We start from the raw sequence: 21,660 nt of genomic DNA, 5'->3' as shown, positions 1-21,660 counted from the left end.
TTCCTTACAGCCCTCCAATCCTGCACAGGAAATGAAATTGCATTGTGTACGTTAAATTATTTACAAGTTACAAATTAATGACCTCTGATGGTATGAAAATGCTCAAAGGGATAGTAATAGAATGCATAAGCACTATGTCAGCGCACTGAAATATGCATGTGTACCTGCATTCAAATGCTTATGTGTGGGAGGAAATCAAGCGGAAACAAGTGAATTTGTCTCAAATGAAAGAAATTAATCTAATGTTAAATTGTGCTCCTGTAGATCTATTGGCAGAGAATTGTGCAGACAACACAAATGTCATGGGTTTCAGGAAATACACATACTATCTCACAATGTACTGTAAGTCATTTTGAATAAAAGTGTGTGCCAAATGCTAACATGTTAATTAGATTAGTTTTCATCTAGAACCTTCCTGCCAGAACCTGTATTTCAGTCTAAATTTGGCTGCACTAACTAATCTCTTAAAGAAACAGTCCTAACACATTTAAATACTTGAAAGGAATAAAAAGGAAAATAAAATAGTATTATTTTACTTTATATAGCAGTGGACAGTACTTAAGTATTTCAAGTAGGGTGGGGCTGGATGATATAGCCCTGCGGCGTTATCAGGTGAGACGTATCTAGGAGTTGTTTACAGGACAGAGCAGCAAGACTTATGTGACGGAATTGAGACATTATAATGGAATCATGATGTCGTCTCAACATCGTCATGTCTGTCAACCATCGGCCCAACCCTCATTTCAAGGTACACTCAAAAACATTTGGGAGTTATTTCAAGCCAGCATTGGGTCAAAAAATTGACAAACCCGACCATTGGCTTATAAATTAACCTATGCTGGGTTGTTTAAACCCAATTGTTTGGTTTGAATTTATCCAACCCATATTCTGGGTAAATTTAACCCAAAAGATAAATTTGTCAATTTTTGTACAATTTCTGTACTTACGGTGTTCTTTCTTTGAAAAAATGTAACTCCACTACATTCAATATGTTTTTAACCTATTCAATTTACTCCACCATAGTTTTGAGTAAAATACTTGCATGAAAATAAATTAATTAAGGATTATAGGTGGAAAAAATGAAATGCATTTATGAAACAATACAGTGAGTAAACGATAAAGCCCATTAAGAAAATACCCTGATCATAATAAATGTACATCTTAAAGGGTGTGATGCAACTGGACCAAGGTCATATTTTTCTCAAATGGGTAATCTGATGTAAGAAAGAAAGAAAGAAAGAAAGAAAGAAAGAAAGAAAGAAAGAAAGAAAGAAAGAAAGAAAGAAAGAAAGAAAGAAAGAAAGAAAGAAAGAAAGAAAGAAAGAAAGAAAGAAAGAAAGAAAGAAAGAAAGAAAGAAAGAAAGATAAATAGAATAGTTTGTTGTCCTATATGTTGAACTTTTTTCATCATCTTATTATCCCTCTGGGTTATTGTGACCAAAACAAATCAAACAATGCAAACTGCACAATAAAACATCTCTCAAATGCCAACAACTCACTAAATACTATATTTAAACATGATGAATAGCTCTTGAAGCAAGAAAAGTCTGGGTATGGTACTCATCAACGGGTCACCATGGACAGCTCACACTTTGTATTTCACACATTTCCCGCCTTTATTATTAACTGTTGAAAGATGTTCCACATGAACAGCCGTGAAAACCGACGGTGCCATTTTATTCTGCAAAAAGAGGTGTAACATGTCAAATTATGCAAATATAATTGGACAAATTGTCAACAGAAAACCAAATAATGCGCTATTTGGTTTCACGCTGGGAGCTGGTCAATTATTAGTTCATCTACCCACACCGTTGGATGGATATCTTTTGTACTGGAAACATATATAAACCCCAGGGATTGGTGATTGATCCCACACAAATCTCTTCCATGTAGCTGTTCGAGCTCTACCTCACCTTTATCACATATAATGGTCTGTCTTGCATGCTGTCCAACACCTGAGATTAAATCCCAGCTGGATGGACCTCACACACTATCAGTATGACAGCGATGTGGCGCTTTCACCACTTCACAGATCTATGCAGAGCACAAGAGAAAGAGTTGAGCGTGCAGTTTTAGATTTTATTTTGTTACATGTGCAGAGTATGATGAATGTGTATCCAAAATCAATGTGAGCGTTTATGAAAGCAATCAATGATTTTCCTGCATTTTTATATAAAGTGTATAAAGTGTGCAGTCAGCCAGTCAATACCAGGAAATAAACCTCGACAGCATCCATAGGATGCTTACCAAAAAACTAAATGCATGGATTACATGAATATGAAATATTGAAAGATTTTTATATTTTCACATCTTCCTAAGTAAAAGACTATCTCTTTTTAAATTCTCAAGCTATTTTTTGTTTCCTGGATTTCTCGCTTTCACTGGGCATTCTTGAGCTTCTAGCAATGCTTTCAATGGGCGTTCTTGAGCTTCTAGCAATCTATCAAAAGTTTCATGCATATTTTTTCTCACACTGAAGTCCTTCATGGCAATTCTGTGTAGAGCTGGTAGCTTGACATGAAAGAAAAAGCCCTCAATCACTCAAGGTGAAGAGTGGGATACTGGCATTGCTTGCAATTTTATATCTACATTACATTTAGCAGATACTTTTATCCAAAGCGACTTACAAATTAGGTAAGCAATGGAAGCAATCGTTACAACATAAGGACAACAAAAAGCATAAGCACTGTAAAACTGGTCTCATATAGCCTACAACAGTATACAAAGTAAAGTTTTTTTCTAGAAAAAAGTCAGAACTAATCGGTCAGGTGCTGTTTTCAGCCATTTCTCAAAGATGGCTACAGATTCTGCTGATCTTGTAGCAGAGGGCAGATCATTCCCCAAATGTGGAACAGATCCAGAGAAGGTGCGTGAAAATTTTTGGGATGGCACTAGAAGACGTTGTTCGTTTGCAGGGCGTAGGGATCTGGCGGGCACATAAGTCTGTATTAGCGAGTGAAGATATGGGGGTGCTGAACCAGTGGTGGTCTTGTAGGCCAAAAGCAGAACTTTGAATTTGATGCGAGTGACTATAGGGAGTCAATGTAACAATGAAGAGAGGACTGATGTGTGCTCTCTTCGGTTCATTGAAGACTACTCTTGCCCATGTATTCTGGATCATCTGTAGAGGTTTGGATGTGCAAGCTAGGAGTCCAGCCAGTAGCCTCTTGCAATGTATGGACAGGACAAGAGCCTGGACTAGGACTTGCGTAGCATGCTCGGACAGGAAAGGTCTAATTTTCCTAATGTTGTAGTGGATGAATCTACAGGACTGGGTGGTGCTGGCAACATGATCCATGAAGTTAAGCTGATCATCGATTACCACTCCCAGCTTTCTGGCCATTCTGGAAGGTGTGATGGTTGATGAGCCTAGTAGAATGAAGAGGTTGTGATGAATCTTTAGGTCAGCCGGGATTACAAGCAGTTCAGCTGCAGGTGGTGGTCCTTCATCTAGAGCGAAATGTCACTCAGGCATGTTGAGATGTGTCCAGAAACAGTTGGATCGTCAGGCTGAAAAGACTATCATCCGCATAGTAGTGATAGGAAAATCCATGTTTCTGAATGACCCAGGGATGTCATGTATACGGAAAACAGCAACGATGCCAGCACTGAGCCCTGAGGCACCCCTGTATTGAGATGTTGGGTCTCAGAGACCTCACCTCTCCAGGATAGTTGAATGGAATAAATACACAGCCAGTGGAAAAGATCAGGTGACACCTTGTGTGTTTTTACAGGCCAAGAAATTAAAAGAAAGACTGATCTTTCGCTGCTTTAGCAGAAACATAAGCAGGGCGGATAAGGAGGTCCTGTGCGCTTAAGATAATTATAAAACAAGGGATCTATAAATAATGAACTTATTGCCTAAGGGACATTTATGAAAGTTTTTCCACAAAGAATGAATGTAGTCCACACTTATCTGCAGGCATCAGGGACTCGTAGTGAGTGCTATCAACTCAATGCATTTGTCAACAGGGAGTAATCAAAGTCAGAGAGGAAGCATGACTGCAATCAAACTGCCAGAACCTAATCAATATGCAACAAGGCTTATGACATGCAACAAAGTCAAGCACTGCCAATAAAGTTTGATAAATAGACTGACTATTTCTAGCAAATGTCTAAATAGGCTGGGATTCAGAAATCCATGCAGACTCGAAATGTAATTCATCCCTGAATTATTCAATAATTGAATTTTGAAAAATTCAAAACAAAGAAACATTGTTGTAAAACGAAGTTAATGTTTCTGCACTATTTTCAAGTCACATGTCAATTTACTTGCATTTGGTTTGCCCTCAACACTTGACAAGAAAATGACCAATGGCCAAGAATCACAGTATCACAAGCTTTCATTGGTGCCTGAATGGCAAAGCATTAAACGTACAAGCCACAAATGCCAGTCAGATTTTACAGTCTTTCCGATCACGTTCTCACATAGCCTATTACAGCACATCATTCATTACACACTCCATTGACTGCTGAGCTTTAGATCCAATCACATGAAAGATCCCCACACCTGAATAAAGATTTGTGTGTACTGATAAACAAGCTTCTGACCCCACCTCTATAAATCATAGATTCATGTGTTGTGAATGCTATCGCCTTAATGTGTTTGGCTCATTTCACTCACTGGAGCCCAAGTGGGCGTTATTGGGCGTAAATGAAGCTCAATAGTCATAAACATGAGTTGATCGTACTGTGAACTGGTTTTTATGACCTGATTAGACAGTAAATGAGGTCACAGAATGTAGGACCAATGGAGGTCTCTGAGTGAAACAAGGGTTTTAGAAAGGGATCGGGGAAATGACTTGACTCACAGGGCTGGTGGGAAATTTGATTTCCTACTCTAGTGTGTGCATGTAAATATTGCAGGCGGCTTCAGAAATGCACTGTTTAAAATACTGTATGTAAGCACGAATGAAAAATGATTTTACCTAATAATTTTGCCTGTACAGGCAGGGAAAACATTGAGAGACCACTTCAGATTTGCCTTGAGCCAGCATTTCAACATGTATTGTGGGCATTTCACAATACTCGCACGGAGAACCGATGAGCATAATCTGTGATCACACAACCTTCAAATGACATCAGAGCTCCCTACTGGCTCATGCAGCGGAGCTGTCCCACTCAGCTCATGTGATTTATTTAATCCAACCGAACAGTTTGGAATTTAGGAGAACAAATCACTGATGGAATTCATGACCGAGGGAAAAGAGTGAAAGAGAAAAGGGTTAGGAGAGGACAAGAGTAAGAGAGAAAGAGACATAGGAGATAGGCTAAATGAATGCTTCAGAGGGCTGCCCCAAACATAAATCCTCTTCTTAAAGAGCAAAGCTACAAATATGAAATCACAGATGCTTGAGGAAGTCTATTCAGCCCTATTAAACCCTGCCAAATATCAATTGATAGCGCTGTATTTATGCCCACTCTCCCTAATAGGGCCAATTGGAAGGGTGCTCGACACGGTGTACCGGAACAACACTGGGGCGCCGCTCGCAACGCTACACCATAAATGGAAAGCCTCTCTTGTGATTGCACGATCATGGCTAATTCAGACGCCGCCATTATGCGAACTGAACAATTGTTTCTTGATTATTCATGACCAACTCGTCTATGAGGCATTTCCCCGCAGGTGGTTCTCTGAGTTAATGTTTCGCGGAACACATGGTCTGTCTCATAAGCCCGTATCTGGAAAATCTGGTAAAGATGGATTTGTTAGACACAAATTTATTTGTCCCTGGAGGCCCATACGCATCTCTCGACGATCCGTTTAATGGCGGCCAAATGACGAGCATAATTGCTCATTTGTCTCTGCGGGTGTACCTTGCATATAGGCCTACGTGTATTTGTGTAGTTTCGGGTCTTGCGTGGGAATCGGAGCTTTAAATGACTTTTGAATGCGGCTCGCTGAACATGCCAAAAGTAAGCAGGGCATACACACAAAGGACAAAGCTATCGAAAAAGGGGCACATTATGGCGCTTTTCTGCAGAAAAGAGCGACATAAGCTAATGCTGCAGAGAACGGCTGATTAGGTCTCTTTACCAGGTCAGCTGAACATCTCCTCTCCGCTCGGTCCAGGGATGGATGCATAGCTGAATTATAGGGGGTAAACAGCACAGACAGACTGGGCTGATGGGAGTAGACAGCCTCGGTCGGCTGCACTAAACCAGCCTGTCTTTCTTCATTTCCTCTCCATCAGCGGCCGTGGGGCTTACCACTGACCCCTTCTAAGACCCTCATAATTCTCTTCCGCAATCTCTCGCACACACACGCATAAAAGGCCGGTCAGCACTCTCCGTGGAAAAGACACTTGAAAACGAGGCTGTTTTATGCGGTGGGAGATCACAGCGCATGAATAAATGAAGAATGGCAGATGCTTACACACATACAAACATTCACGCTCGCATGAAGAACCTCTCCGCTGTGCAAACACATCGAGAACAGGTCATGGTGCCGCCTTCCCAGTGACTCTCATCGTTTTACTGTTGAACTAATTATAGTTTTTATACCCCTATCTTTCCTCTACACAAAAACAAGTCTTTCTCAAAACACTCTGACAGTAAAACAAAGATTGCGGAACAACCCAAATGTCGGAGAAACCACTTACTACTTTATAAAAATAACCTGCAATTTCAAGATGTGTACAAATTACCTTTAGTTATAGATACGATCTCACCTACTGTAAAACTATACATCATTTTGGCAGACTGACATTTTGTACTTATTTTATTCAAATTAAGTGTTAGGTAGCCAAAAAATGTGAAAAACTTCACTTGTTACACACTTGAGACATCAGAAATGCTTTCATCAATTTTTATATAATGTTAACATTCACTTAATTGTTATGAGTTGATTAATCGGTCCATAAATGTAATTATGATGTATTAGGTAAATCATCATGATTTATTTAGGTCTAAACAAATGAATCAAATCAGTCAATCATCTCACAGATCTATGTCTACAGGTTTTATTGAAAGGCAAATCCTGACTCACGTTTACATATCCATTACGTTTTTATCCGGCATCTTAAAGGGACAGTTCACTCAAAAATCTAAATTCTTTCAACATTTGCTCACCTCAACTAAACACGTACAAATTTCTTTTTTTCTGATGAACACAGAGTAAGCTTTTTGGAAGAATGTTTGTAACCAAACAGTTCTGGGTCACCATTGAGTAGGAATAATGACAATGGTAGTCAAAAGTGCCCCAGAACTGTTTGTTTTATTTTGGGGCAAACTATCCCTTTAAAAATATAAATATTTACTCCCCGAACTCTTTGTAAGTCGCTTTGGATAAAAGCGTCTGCTAAATGACTAAATGTAAATGTGTAAATGTAAATACCTTTGTAAACATCATATAACAGGTTAAACTTTGATATACCTTGAATGACAAGATGCATGCTACTGTTGTCTGTCTCCTACCGGCAACAAATGATTAAAACACAAATTACACAGACGAATCACGTGGCAGCCCATTCATCAGTGTCACGAGAGGCTGGACCTCATAGGGCTGTTGCAAAATCTTCAAGAGCGGATTGTAATGACAAAACTCCTTCGTGCTCCACAGAAATACTGCTGTTGGGAGAGGCTGACCAACTCTTCATTCATGTAGTGCACTTCCATAAACACAGTGTCTATTGTTATTGTCAAAGTCTCTTCCGTCTGGTCTCCGGTCCCACCTGACTATAGCTCACAGCCTGTTACCTTATGTCCCCTGATTTACCTCTGAACAAGAGCCAGAGCTTTCAAAGACTGAATAAGCTTTATAACAATGGGTCCTGCTGTTTACAAACCATGACAAAGCCTCTGTTTTCTGTACTTGTCTGTCACAACCAAAGTTAGGCTATTCGTAACTGCTGGCTAAAGGTCCAAATTTTAAATGGCTGAACAAATGGAAACATGGTGAATTCAGAGGTCTTCATATATTTATCCAATATTATAAACTACTGTATACACTGCAAGTAAAATATTTTGGCTAACATTCAACCGTGGAATTTATTTACAGGTACGGTATGTTTTTAAGTAACATTCGAACAGTCGACTACTAAAAAAATTTCTCCCAAATTTCATTTATTGTTTCTGTTTGCATTTAATTGCAGAAAATGAAAACTGCAGAAACAAGTGAAAATAAGATAAAATAAGTTGTGTATTTGTTCAGACCTTAAACACTGCAAAGAAAAAAAAAGTTAACTTTCAAGCAATTCGACATGCTCGTGGTCAATACTAAAAAAGTATCTCATGGTGAGACACATTTTTTTTACAAACTCTAGATGTGACGCCACTGAAGATGTGAAAATATAACACAATTTATATTGCATTTATATTGTACAGTACAACATAATTTCCATAGTTGCATCTGTGTTTTTCCATAGTCTGGATTTCTTCGAACATGTGCAAAAAATCCTAATCAAGAATGGGTAAATTACCTTAAACATCCAGCATGTGTGAATAGTAGTGTACATATAATTTCCAGTGAGATTGAATTTAACATCTCTGGTGAAAAGAGATAGCGGGGAATCATTTCTAAGAATAACATTGTTTATTTGCACTTGCTGTCTGTGTTGTTTTAATCTCTTAGTGTTTACTAAAGGAATTATGCAAATCAAGTAACGCTACAAACACTATGCAATTCCACATGATGCAGTCTGGTTCTGAGTACTGGGATGGGGAGAATGCAGCAGACATACAAATGTGGCATTGCTTCACCGATGCCATCCAGACACCTGAGTATTGTGTGCCAAACAGAAAACTTGGTGGAGGCTATCTATCAATTGCATGAGTTTATGGCGGAGCTACGTGTTAGGCCAAATAATGATAGGTAGGGAGAGTGTACTGGAAACTTTTTTTATGCAATACAAAGCACTGCAAAGTTTCAGGGGTGTCAAAATTTCAGGGGAACAGGAGTCACTCTATTGTGATGATTGACCTTACATTGCTTTCAGGCAGTGCCATACTTCACATAAAATGAACACTATTATTTTAGATTTAGTATGCTACAAATTATAGAAGTATATGATTACAAGTCAAAAATGATTAAAGTGTTCCGTATAATTTTCTTCTTCATTATTCCAGCAAAGAGAGCAGAGCAAAATTCTCTTTCTTTTCAATTTTTGTGTTTAATATACAATTAATCTGAACCCCAGGTTCCTAATGTCTTCTCCACAAGGAAGCTTATAATTACTCCTGTGAGCTCTGTCCGGGGGACCGTCTTCATCTTTTCATTTTTTTTATCGCATGAAATAGTCTGGATCTGAAACATGCGATGAACGCACGCACAGCTGTGCAATGTGCTTCAACAGATGTGCCAGGAACACATCAATTGACCCGTCGCAAATCCCCGCCCAACTTCGTTCCTGTCGCTATGTCCGACAAGCTTTCCGTATCAGCCATGCGCTCCCTGTGTAAATTTGTGCACTCCCTGGGGAATAAGTGAAGAATATCTGGAGAAACTACACTGATTTCAGACAGAGAGGTCTGCAATATGTATTCGAGGGATACATTCAGGATTTGAGATAACTGTAACAATAATTGTATCTATTTGCATCCACACCAGCAGAAGATAACATTACGTTAATTCTAAACTTGTGTGATGGAGTACGTTACTACTGTCACACAAATGGATGTATACCGAAACCTAAATGTGGTGTATTAAGTGTATATATTTACTCCAAAATCTGTAGTAATCAATTTTTTGAGTTTGGTCGGCCTTGATCCTTTGTGAAAACAAAAGTAAACTTTAAGTTCATTACAGAAAAGAATAACAGTCCATCAGTGTGTTAACCCTTAGACAGTCAAGCACAGATGGGAGAAAAAAATCTCCACAAATCACAAAGCACAAGTGCCTTTCACTGCTAACAGTAAGTAATTAGAGCAAAATGGCTTCACTCCTTTCCTTTCATTATTGCAATTAACCTACTGAACCTGATTTCTGACGGAGGGGGGAAGGATGTTGTATTAAATTACAGGGATGTAACTGTTCCTCTGTAATAATGAGAATGAGATTGAAATTGATGTGTAACTTCTGAAAATTGTAAGTTTCTAAAGAAAGCTATACATTACATTCAGGCATTTAACGGAGGCTTTTAACCCAAAGCAATTTACAAGAATTATAAAACAATAAAGCTATATATCGTAGGGAAGCAAGTAGCAATCCAAATAGTAGAGCAGTCAGTGTGTTCCTGTCAAGAATTTGTAATAAAATAAGTTTTTGATAGTTTTTTTAATGTTGTGAGATAACTATACTACATAGAGCCAGACACCAGAAATATATGTATAATACATGGGCGAGTCAGACTACTGTATGTCATAAACACAAGAAGACAAACTTTCAGATTTAAAAAAGCCTGTGTTTTTGATCAATTTAGCACCTTTTGTTTTTCTTTTATTCAATAAGGCACGTGCATTAGTTGAAAAAGCCTATTTTTGTGTTAAAAATGATTTAGTGATAAAATCAAGTTTTGGAAGGTCTTTAACTATTGAAACGAATCGAAATTTGTATTACATGTCTCTTAATGAATAACTATGCAAGGCAATTGCACTCTAGGAATACATCTGTATATGTATGCCCTCAAAAGTAATAACTGATTCTTTAAAATGATTCACAAGCTGCAGGTGAGTGTGATTCACAGCTTGTCCTGATTTACATTCTCTGCAAGAAAAACACTGCAGTTGTTTCTTTAACAGAAACAATATATCAGAGTCAAGATCCCACAGTGACAATTATTCCCTTGACAGATGGGTATAGTTGTGATTACGGAGATGTGGAGCCACATGTAGGTGTGATGTGTTGTCCTGTGCTTCGCAGCTTGATCACACAATAAAAAAGAAAAAGCTCCACCCCAGCGATAGGATTATCAGCAAACTGATTTAATCTCTTAAAGTGCCCAAAGCCATCTCCACTTCTAAAGAGGTCAAGTCATCCATCTATCTATTGAATCCTGGACTTGAAAATTACCCTTCTGCCTGGACTTCACGCCACACATAAATGATTTGTATTAGAGTATGGCCTCTTGAAGGCATGTCAGTGCTAAAGACATCTGTTACACCTGAAAATTTCTCATTCATCTTAATCGTAGCAGCCTGGATGACTCATGAGCCCCCAAATGCAAGATTCCATTGTTGAAATCTGCAATGTAAGCTCCTGGGAACTAATAACTTTTTTTATGCCTGAGTCGTAAACGTCATGAGATTTAATACTACGTACAGTAATACAGCAAAATTACATCATGACCGCAGTGACTGTTATGACACCAGCAGAACGTGCACACTACATGAGCAACTATTCTGAGCTGTATCGGCGAAGTCAGCAGACATGGAAAAATAAGACGAGTCAGGGTACTGGTAAAACATCTTCTATACTGTCCTAAAATATCAGCAATATATATTGTTGCTTGTGCTTGTGCTGTGCACATTAGATGTTTTGTCAACTGCATCTTGGAGGATGTTATTAATACAGTATAATTTGCTTAAGTGTGCCGGTATACATTTTTAAATAGATTGACATTTTTTGACAGTAATTGGAATGTTTCTAAATGAACAAAGAGTTCACACAAAGGTCTGATCCATCACAGAGTCAGTCGGGATTTTATGAAGAAACATCTCCAAGATGAAACAAACTATGGGGAAACTACTGAATGACGCAGAGCTCAGATCTCTGTATGGGACAAACTGTCTGTCATATTGTTAGGACTCTGTCCTTCCTGTCTCGAGCTTTCTAGCTCCCTGGGCAGAGTCATGACATTGCCACGTCTTTCGGGTTTCTGTTGTGTTATGTGTGGAGACATGTGGCTTTATGTTGTTACTTAATGCCACGTGTCTTCCTGTTATGTCTCTCAGCCCCACCCTCCTATCTCCTGTAATTTCATTAGGGTTTCATTCCCATCGTCTGTTTTGTAATTCACCTCGTTAGGGTTTCATTCCCATCAGCTGTCACCACTCTCCCCATGTAATCACTCCTCGTTAGTGTCTCCCTTTATATGGTCTCAGTTTCAATCTGTTCAGTGTTGGTGCATTGTCTTTATCTTTTGTCTGATGTTGGTGTTTGTATCAACGCTCACGGTAGTATCCCCTGTTTCTCGTCTTGTTGGACTACCCTGTTTCCTGTTTCGGTTTTGTGAAGTGTTTTGTTTCTAGTGTTTGTTTTCTAGTGTGTTTTTGTTCTTGTTTTTCCCCATTACGGGTGTTTTATTTAATAAACATTTATATTTAACCTTCGTCTGCCTGCATCTGGGTTCTGTCCAAAGCCATTTTGTGACAGAATGCACCAACCCATAAGAACCCAGCAGGCGACGATTTTCCCTGCAAGGCCTCGCCAGCCTGGTCCCCTCTCAAGCATTCGCCAGGGGAACTTGGACCGGGACGAGTACCTGGACAGGTTCCTGGAAGCCGCAGTGGAGGAGCTCTTCGGTGAGGAAGAGGTGACGGCGGCGTTCAACAGCGGACTGAGGGTCCCCCTATCGCCTGCGGAGATGAGAAGGCTGAGACCGCTTGGCTTCGAGGGTATGCTCCAGTTCGCCATGAGCCGACCGGAGCCCAGTGTCTCCGTCTGTCCGAGGTTGTCTTCTCCGTTGGGCCCCATCCCCGAGGATCACACCCTGGAGCTTGGGGTGGTGACCACCACCGCACCATCAGCCTCGGACCCTGCAACCTCTTCACCACCTACCAGTCTTCAGGGCAAGCGTGGAAGGAGAGAGTCCTGGGGGTCCTCTTCGGAGGCCTCCAACGCGGAGCCAGCCCCGTCCTTCACCTCCTTCCTCCAGCCGACTACCAGGAGATTGTCTCGGCAGAAGAGGAAGAGGCAACGGAGGGGGGCACGTAACCCAGCCCAGCCGGCGCTCCTGCCGGTTCTCCAGCCGGGTTCACAGCCAGCGATCCAGCAGGCGTCCAGACCTGCCTCTCCGCAGGCGTCAGGACCTGCCTCTCCGCAGGCTTCAGGACCTGCCCATCAGCAGGCGTCCAGACCTGCCCATCCGCAGGCATCCAGACCTGTCCTTCCGCAGGCGGACTTCCAGCCGGTGCCTCAGCCAGTTCTCTGGCCAGCATCACCTCAAACTTTTTTCCCCCTTGGACACACACCTCTCCCTAGCCTTTTCAACTCCCCGCCGGTCTCGTCCGGTTGCTTCAAGTCCCCGCCGGTCTCGTCCGGTTGCTTCAAGTCCCCGCCGGTCTCGTCCGGTTGCTTCAAGTCCCCGCCGGTCTCGTCCGGTTGCTTCAAGTCCCCGCCGGTCTCGTCAGGTTGCTTCAAGTCCCCGCCGGTCTCGTCCGGTTGTTTCAAGTCTCCTCAACCTGTCCCACCCTTTTCTGGTGTCCCCAAGGTTTGGCCTCCCATTCCCCCACCCCCCCTCCCATGTTTGTTGTTTTTGTTGACCCACCCGAACCCCTTCATAGCCTCCCTTATGTTCCCCTTAGTTTGTTCTGTGTTGTGCTTGTGGTGTTTGTCTTTGTGCTTTGGTGTTTTGGCCCGCTGAAGTTTCTCCCTTGAGACGCCATGGGGCGTTTCTGGGGGCGGGGGTAATGTTAGGACTCTGTCCTTCCTGTCTCGAGCTTTCTAGCTCCCTGGGCAGAGTCATGACATTGCCACGTCTTTCGGGTTTCTGTTGTGTTATGTGTGGAGACATGTGGCTTTATGTTGTTACTTAATGCCACGTGTCTTCCTGTTATGTCTCTCAGCCCCACCCTCCTATCTCCTGTAATTTCATTAGGGTTTCATTCCCATCGTCTGTTTTGTAATTCACCTCGTTAGGGTTTCATTCCCATCAGCTGTCACCACTCTCCCCATGTAATCACTCCTCGTTAGTGTCTCCCTTTATATGGTCTCAGTTTCAATCTGTTCAGTGTTGGTGCATTGTCTTTATCTTTTGTCTGATGTTGGTGTTTGTATCAACGCTCACGGTAGTATCCCCTGTTTCTCGTCTTGTTGGACTACCCTGTTTCGGTTTTGTGAAGTGTTTTGTTTCTAGTGTTTGTTTTCTAGTGTGTTTTTGTTCTTGTTTTTCCCCATTGCGGGTGTTTTATTTAATAAACATTTATATTTAACCTTCGTCTGCCTGCATCTGGGTTCTGTCCAAAGCCATTTTGTGACACATATAACTAATTTTCATGCTAAAATATTACTTGATTATTATAGTCAATGGCAGAATGTTTGAAAATCTATATTTTGCTAAATATTGAAATCACCATGTTGAAAATATTTTCCTTATTGTTTACTTATTTTTATATTTTGTGCACATACAGTACGGTACCGGTCAGAAGTTTTGAAATGATTGACTGAAATGTTTCTAAAAATCTTAAAAATCTTTTAATCTCGAGGTGTGTGTCATAAAAAAGAATTGATAGACAAATTGTGCAAACATGTCAGTTTCTTTCATTATAAAACAAAAAAATATATTTTTAAAACAGATTTTTTGAATGGATGACTTTTGATGATATAACGTCACGAGAACAATTATGTCAAAGGGTGGCAACTAAAAGATGCCAACATATATTATAGTTTTGTTTGATTTTAGATGCTTTTAGTCACAACATAATTCCCACAGTTACAACAGTCCTGCTCCATAGTTTTGGTGGGTTTACTATTATAAAAGGTGGAAAAATCTAAATAAAGAATAAGTGTTTCCAAACTTTTGACTGGTATACACATACATTCATTTTTTTGAGTGGCAAAGTATTGAAAACTGGTGAGGAAGGCGGGACGAGAGTCGTGAGGCAGGGCCGGTGGCGCACAGCTGATTCCAACTATCACTCACGCCACCGGCCCTGCCTCATTGCTCTTGTCCCGCCTTCCTCACTACAACTATCTGTTAAGATTACCTTTTGATTTTAAATGAGAAAATCTGACAAAAATATTTTATTGAAGCTTCTTTGAGCCAAATGCTGAAAATCTTTTTCAAACTGGACCATTCATCTGCTGAGCACACATACAAACATGTGACATGGGCCTCACTGGCACAAAGAGACTTGGCAACAGAACTGCCATAACCGGAGAAGCCCACATTCCCACACACAGGACTCAGGAGTTTAGTAATTATTCCCTGTACCTGCTTCACAGGGTGCTTCATTACTCTCCAGAGCATGGCCAGAGCTCTAGGAGTCATTTGCTGATTACCAGCTTTGTGACGGATGCGGTGGGCATTTGACAGGCCTTTTTCAAACTGTGATAATGGCGTAATGAAACGTCAGCGTAAGGATGGGAGGACGGTGCCGCTTTGGTGCACGAGACGCATGGACGAGGAGAGACTAAATAAAGGGAAGAAAAGTGCAGTGGGAAAATGAAGTGGCTCCTTACAATGAGGTTGAAGCACGTGTGCTGAAGTGTGTCGCTGGGAATGCTCTGAATTTAAAACTGTTTTTGATTTTTTTTTTTAAATGCATCATGGCACAGGCGAATCTCTACAGTTAACACAATACGCTCTTTTCAGCAAAGCCCAGTGTGCGCTTCATGTTCGCTTGGTGTTCTTGTCTGTCCTCTCAGTGCCCGTACTCACTGCTCTCTGATGTGAGAGGCTCCATTTACTTGTGGTTTATCTCACCCAGGGCTCTCTGATCTAACAAAATCACCAAGATAAAATACAGCCAAATGTGGGCGTGTTACTGGAATACCCTGATATGTATATACAGATCAATTTAAAAATAATAACAGAGTGGATCTTATATAAATGAAAATCATCTAATTTGTAATCTCCTCTAAGATTCCCAATGAAAAACCTTACGCTTTCTAAACAGCACTAAGATTTACACCACTTACGAGACGAATATTTAAGGCCAAACTGACAGAAATAAGGTGAAGACACATGTTCCCACCGTGCACTATTCCCCTAGTCAAGGTGGTGATAAACCAAGGGTGCATAAAGAACCACCAAAGGAGAAAATAAATAATTTCATTACCTGGTGCACATTCATTATCGATTTTGACGTTTTTGGATAAAACAACATGTGGTGGTGTAAGTGCTAACCGAATTAGTATCCTTGGAATTAGAAATCCTTATCTCATCTAAAGTACATGAACTCAGATTTACACAAACCCACAGTCTCAGTAAAAACTCTACAAATAAGAAACGACACAAATAAGATCTCTTTAAAGTGAATTATTGTACCTGCTTACCCTGGACAAAAATGAGATAAAATATGGACATCGAATGAGATCTGTTCTGTATCCTCACAGTGTTTCTCAAACATTTCTCCCCAGTAATCTGACGTGTGCTTCCTCCAAGATACAAAGTCTTGAATCAAAAGTCAACCCGTCACCATGACAACACTCAATGCACTTATTTTTCATAAAAGAAAAATCTTCTTACCAAGGAAGTCAGGATGTAGGTATAGTACACAGACAGCATCCCCAGCTCTGACGCCTGAAAGGAAAAAAGAGAAAAACACATTAAAGACTTGCTATGCTAGGCTAATTTTAATGGCTACTGAATCTGCATTGAGAATCAAAATGCAAAGTTTGTAAAACCAGTTGAAAAATAGATAGAAGCTAACAAAAGGAGACCAACATTCGTGTGGCGTCATTGCCATTCTATTTATCAATTCTCTGCTGTCTCCAAGGAAACCAAGCGGCAAATACAGTATGTCAATCAAATGTCACGGGTAAATACTGCCAACAGTACGATCTATAGAAACGCAGGGAAAACTGAGTAAAAATAAAATTTTGCGTGTAAAAAATGTATGAGAGAGCGAGCGAGATTAAGCAGGGTATGTATCAGCTTTCTTTGGTGGAACAAAATGTTATATGATGAATTTTTACCTAAAGGTCTTCTTTACAAAAAGAAAACTGAAATTGAACAATTATCGCTTCCTCGAGAACGCTCTCCATAAATGCTTGTGCAGATCTTTTCATTATACTTGCAGCCTTGATCAATAACATTCTCAATATCAGCACAGAAAGACACATTTCATGTTGCTAAAAATGGTGTAAGTGGCAGTTCAAAATGTGTCCACCATCCATTTTCTTCTGACATTATTAATGGTGCAGTCTCACAGCTGTGGGAGAACTGCTCGACTGTGAAAAAGTGGCTCTTTGTGACCTGTGTGACATAAACAACTTAAGTGACAGAGCATAATTTGTAGAGGCCTTAAAACTGCTGATGGTTGTAGAAGTAGCATGTCAAAACTTCCCAAAATGTTCTGCTTTGTTCTTATATTTTAATGTATGAGTCATCCTAATACAGCGGGGCACCTGGTTTCTCGGGGTGGCATTAAATTCCTTTTGGTCCAGATTCACTGCCTATTTTCCCATATTGCCCATCTGAGTTCCATTTGACCGGTGTTGTGTTAAAATGAGGGAGAGGGGAAATGGTCCGCGGGAACTGAGAGTTTTTCCAGGTAATGATGATTTTGTCCTTGCGTAGTGTATTTCATTATGAAAGATTTTCCTTGCAATTGGCCATGTAATTGAATCCTGTAAGTCAAGCTGGTGTGTGATCTGTGCCCTGTGAACATTGGCAAACACCTCCCGCGTGCTTGCTCTACACTCGCTGCTCAAAGGCTGAACAACTTCCAACTTTCCACTGCTTTGCCACATGCTCGTTCCAAACAGAGCGAGGCAGAGAAAGGAGAAATACGAAAATATATGAGCAAAAGAAACAGAGAGAGAGAGAGAGAGAGAGATAAGAATAGAGAGAAAGAGGTGGCTGATTGGGTTTGCGGTGTACAAGAAAAACAGTAAGGGTGACAAACTGAAAAGGATCCCGCTGTGAAATGCACAATCCACCAATGAAGCAGCGCTGCTTGTCCCGGTGTCTCCATAGCAACAGGAAAAGCTGTGGAATGGCCTCTGATCGCCATCAGACACTTTGATTAAGGCGAAATGGAGTGAATGTGGTGGAAAACTGAGGATGAGAACCACTGCTCTGATCAGATTGTTGATCCGATTGAAACGTTTTGGATCAGATCGAATCAGAGACGAGCAGAGATGGAAAATTAGAAAGGAAGAGAAAAAAGAGGAGACGAGAAGCGACCGGATGAGATAAGACTAGACGAATCAACGCAGAGAGAGATGAGAAGAGACAACACAAGAGAAGAGACGAGGAGACAAGATGTGACAAGATGAAATAGAAGAGATGAGTTGAAACACACTGGACAGAGACAAGAGGAGAAGAAAAGGAGAGCCACTGAAAGTTGATGGAGAGGACATTATGACATTTGACCTGTCCATGAAAAGTTTGATCCTACCACGCGATCATATCTCTTTCTGTCTCCTTGGCTTTTGATCATTTACAGCTTCTCCCTTATTTGCAGAGATATGCCTTTCCTAAAAATAATCATTCTGTTTTGGCGAATTCAGATGGGCGTTTGATGCTGAAAAGGTGTGTGTGTGTATCCGTTCAGAGTCGAATACACAATTCTTTATATTTATGTCTATATGTGTTGTCAATTTCAAAAGTCATGGATCAATCTAAACATAAAAAATGCTTTACGAGAAAAAAGTCAAGATGTATTCTCTGAAAATGTGTCTCAAAAGCAAATGTTTTCCTCAGTATAATGATATTTAAAAGATTTTACTGGACAACAAAAAAAACAAAAGAACTGATGAAAAATTTGCCGTTAAGTTGCGTCGTACCCTCTCCAAAATGATGTGAGACATGGTGGCGTTGGCATCCACTATGATAGTGGCAGTCTTGTCATCGCGGATCTCCTTGAGAAGCGGGGTGGGATCCTGGCTGTCATCCAGCATGCGAACTGAGAGGGTTTCCTTGGAGATGAGAAACTGGCGCAATAACACTTCCAGGTTTAATAGACCTGTTGAAAAGAGACAAAAACGTGAAACACTTCAATGTCCAAGAAGCATTTCTGCACTTCCAGACAAATGATGATCCAATGGGGTCTTACAGAAAACAATCTTCATTTTTCTTTAGGGAAGTTCATGAGTTTGATTGCTAGTGAATGCATGCCGATAATATTGACATGCCTTGTAAGGCTTGCCAAAAATAAAAGCAGAAATAGTGTATAAAAGGACAAAATCCATCTCTATTGAGTTTTCATCAGCACTTGCTGGGGCTCAGCTGAATCTCTGCTCTGAGCCACAGATTTTGAGTTAAGCGGAAAGGGCCAACTGTGGGCAATATTTGAGAACGGATGGAAGGTAACAAAGAAGATGAAGGGGAGTCTGGGTTAAGTTAGCACAGTGGGTAAGGTTTTAAAAGAAAATGGCCTTGTATTGGCAAGGGAATAGCACAAGACGCCGCTTCCCCCACATAGACTCTGATAAAGGCTCAGCTCCTATTCACTCTATTCATTTAATCAGCTAACAGCCTATCACTTTCCACTGGGCTTTTACAAAGCACCAAACTCATTTATCTTTAAACCACACACAGAGCACAGATTTATACTACAGCACAAAATACACAAGTACCATAGAGAACTGTGCAAACAGAGCAGAGGACTATTTGTATTACGAAATGGCACAAATATGCACACATGCCCTCTGCAGGGATGGATTTATCAGAACTACAGTTTGTAAACAAATTCATAAACATCTGTGGCACCCGTACCCCTGATTAAATTTTCATAAAAAGCGCTCAGATTTGTAAAATACCACAGCCTGCAAGGTCAAAGTCAGAATTCGAGCATCGCTCACCAAAATTCTTCCAAATTCAAATAATCTGAGCTATGCTTCACAAAATGCCCTTATTCTGCATACTACCGAATGTCTCTTTTGTGATTATTTTCATTGTCCTTAACTATGAAAGAGCCAGCTCTGAGGTCCATAAACTCTAGTGTCTGGTCGTTTTGAAAAACTTCAGAGAAGAAAAGATGAGGAGCTTAATAAACCTTTTGTATCAGTTACAGTGTTGGGTGTTACACATCACAAAAGTAACAAGATTACAATAATATATTCATTTTGCTGTAACATATTATAACGCCATACCCGTTACAATCTCAGAAACGTGTCTTACAACAATGTATTTCCCCCTGAAAATCTTTTTTATAATTAACCAACACATGCCATTCCCAGAAAAAAACTAATCTGTGATTTCCTGATGGTTGAAATAAATGCAACAGATTCTACAAAAGAATAGAAACAAAACGAAAGTAAGTGGTAGAAGGTTATAGGCTATAGGCTGCATTATATAGGGCTCTACCTCTACCATAATTCACCAGATGGCCGTTTGTCTATTTTTGAGATTGTTAGTTAAAATTTTTTTAACCACCAAAAGTGAACACATTAATATAACTAATTACTTTAAAATGACAGTAACTAGTAATATATAATTAATTACATTTTGGAGGTAACTTGCCCAACACTGATCAGTTACTGCTGAAATGAATTTCAATCCAATCTACCCAGTGCCAAAAGGTTCTTCCTCAGCTCCCTTCTTCTCATTAAACCGAAAAAAGAGACAAAGCCGAGCCAGAGAAAAAATCCATTGTCTTCCTCCTCTAACAACGCATGTCAGAATCCCATTACACTCCTTATCACATTAAATTAATGTCTTTTGTCAGAAACCGGAGAACTTCAGAAATAAACACACACGGAGAGTTTCCAAATGTCCCGGTTCATATCAAGTGCCCTTTTCTAGGGAGGCGATCTTCTCTCTGACTTTGGGGACCTCGTGTTTGATTTTGAAGTACCAACTACATTTCATCTTCACATTTTCCAGTCTTCTTGAAAATAATAATATCATCCTACTTCAAGACACGTTTCGGTTCACATCTCTGTGGGACGTACATTGAAGTCTCTCATTTAATCATCTTTAATTACAGATCTCTTCAAAGCTGTGAGAAGAATGTCAGGCAAACGAGTAGTACAATGTTTTTGTTCCTAGCGGATGGGCACGGCGAAAGTGACAGGTGGGAAACCTCTTTGAAGTGTGTGTATTTTCCTCGCCGTGTTCAATCTGGGTACCAGCGCTTGGTTCCTTTCAATTAAAACCTTGAGTTCTTTGAGTTCAAGAGGACAAACTTCAAAGTCATTGTAGCCTGTCTGACCTTGTTGAAAATTATTTGGGTAAATCCTGAAGAACACAGAGGCTGGCTGATCTTCTGGGCCTTCTTACTGACTAGCATAGGTCGGCTAGATTTGTTCTTTATTGAGATCTTACTGCACCTTGCTATGGCTCTGAACTCTGTCATGTGCAGCCAGACAGGAATCATAGCCTCTCATCCTAAGTTGCTTATATTGGGATGTGCAACATTTTGCATTTTTTAAGTCGATTAGTCGTCTAATTGGTCTTAGGGAAGCAGATAGCAACCAATTTGGCCTTTCTGGCTTAATTCTGACTTAAGTCTTGTGTCAAACAGCATTAGGCTCATTTTTAGCGTGAGTCTGGTAAGCAAGAAGAAACAAAAAGCAAAGCGTTAGTTTGGCTACATACTGGCTTGAGTTAGGTTTGCCATAAAAAGAACATAGTTCAGTTAAGATGTTTAGATTGCAGCAGGTTTACCTGCATTTTTTGCATTCAAAAATAGCACAACAGAAAAAAACATAATAGAACAGAATGCATATTTACAGTATGTTATCATCTTATATGGGACTCAAAATAGCAAAGCTCCGAACCCAAATTACTTCAGTTTTCGTTTTTGAGTAAACTACTTTTTTACTAACTTGCTTAGGAATATAGCTTTTCACACTCCATTGTTAATTTCATTGTTGTTGTTTTAATCATAACAAAACAGTGAGGTTTATGCTTTTAACAAGAAAAATAAAACGATCTACCATTGGGGCAAGAA

General features: G+C 40.2%; 1 protein-coding gene across 2 annotated transcripts in view; it reads right to left on the bottom strand.

Annotated features, from left to right (window-relative positions):
- Positions 1-21,660, bottom strand: part of grik4 (glutamate receptor, ionotropic, kainate 4) — a gene marked incomplete at its 5' end in the record, with an annotated part of 131,757 nt that overhangs the window by 54,030 nt on the left and 56,067 nt on the right. For both annotated transcript variants that reach the window (XM_079480717.1, XM_079480718.1), the window contains 2 exons: positions 16,287-16,340; positions 18,551-18,729. In XM_079480717.1, coding sequence (XP_079336843.1) covers positions 16,287-16,340; positions 18,551-18,729 — 233 coding nt within the window. The remainder of the gene's footprint in view (positions 1-16,286; positions 16,341-18,550; positions 18,730-21,660) is intronic.

The sequence above is a fragment of the Barbatula barbatula genome (genome assembly GCF_947034865.1).
Source record: "Barbatula barbatula genome assembly, chromosome: 19".
NCBI lineage: Eukaryota > Metazoa > Chordata > Actinopteri > Cypriniformes > Nemacheilidae > Barbatula > Barbatula barbatula.
The sequence above is the reverse complement of the archived record's forward strand: the minus strand, read 5'-3'. Positions and strand labels throughout refer to the sequence as shown.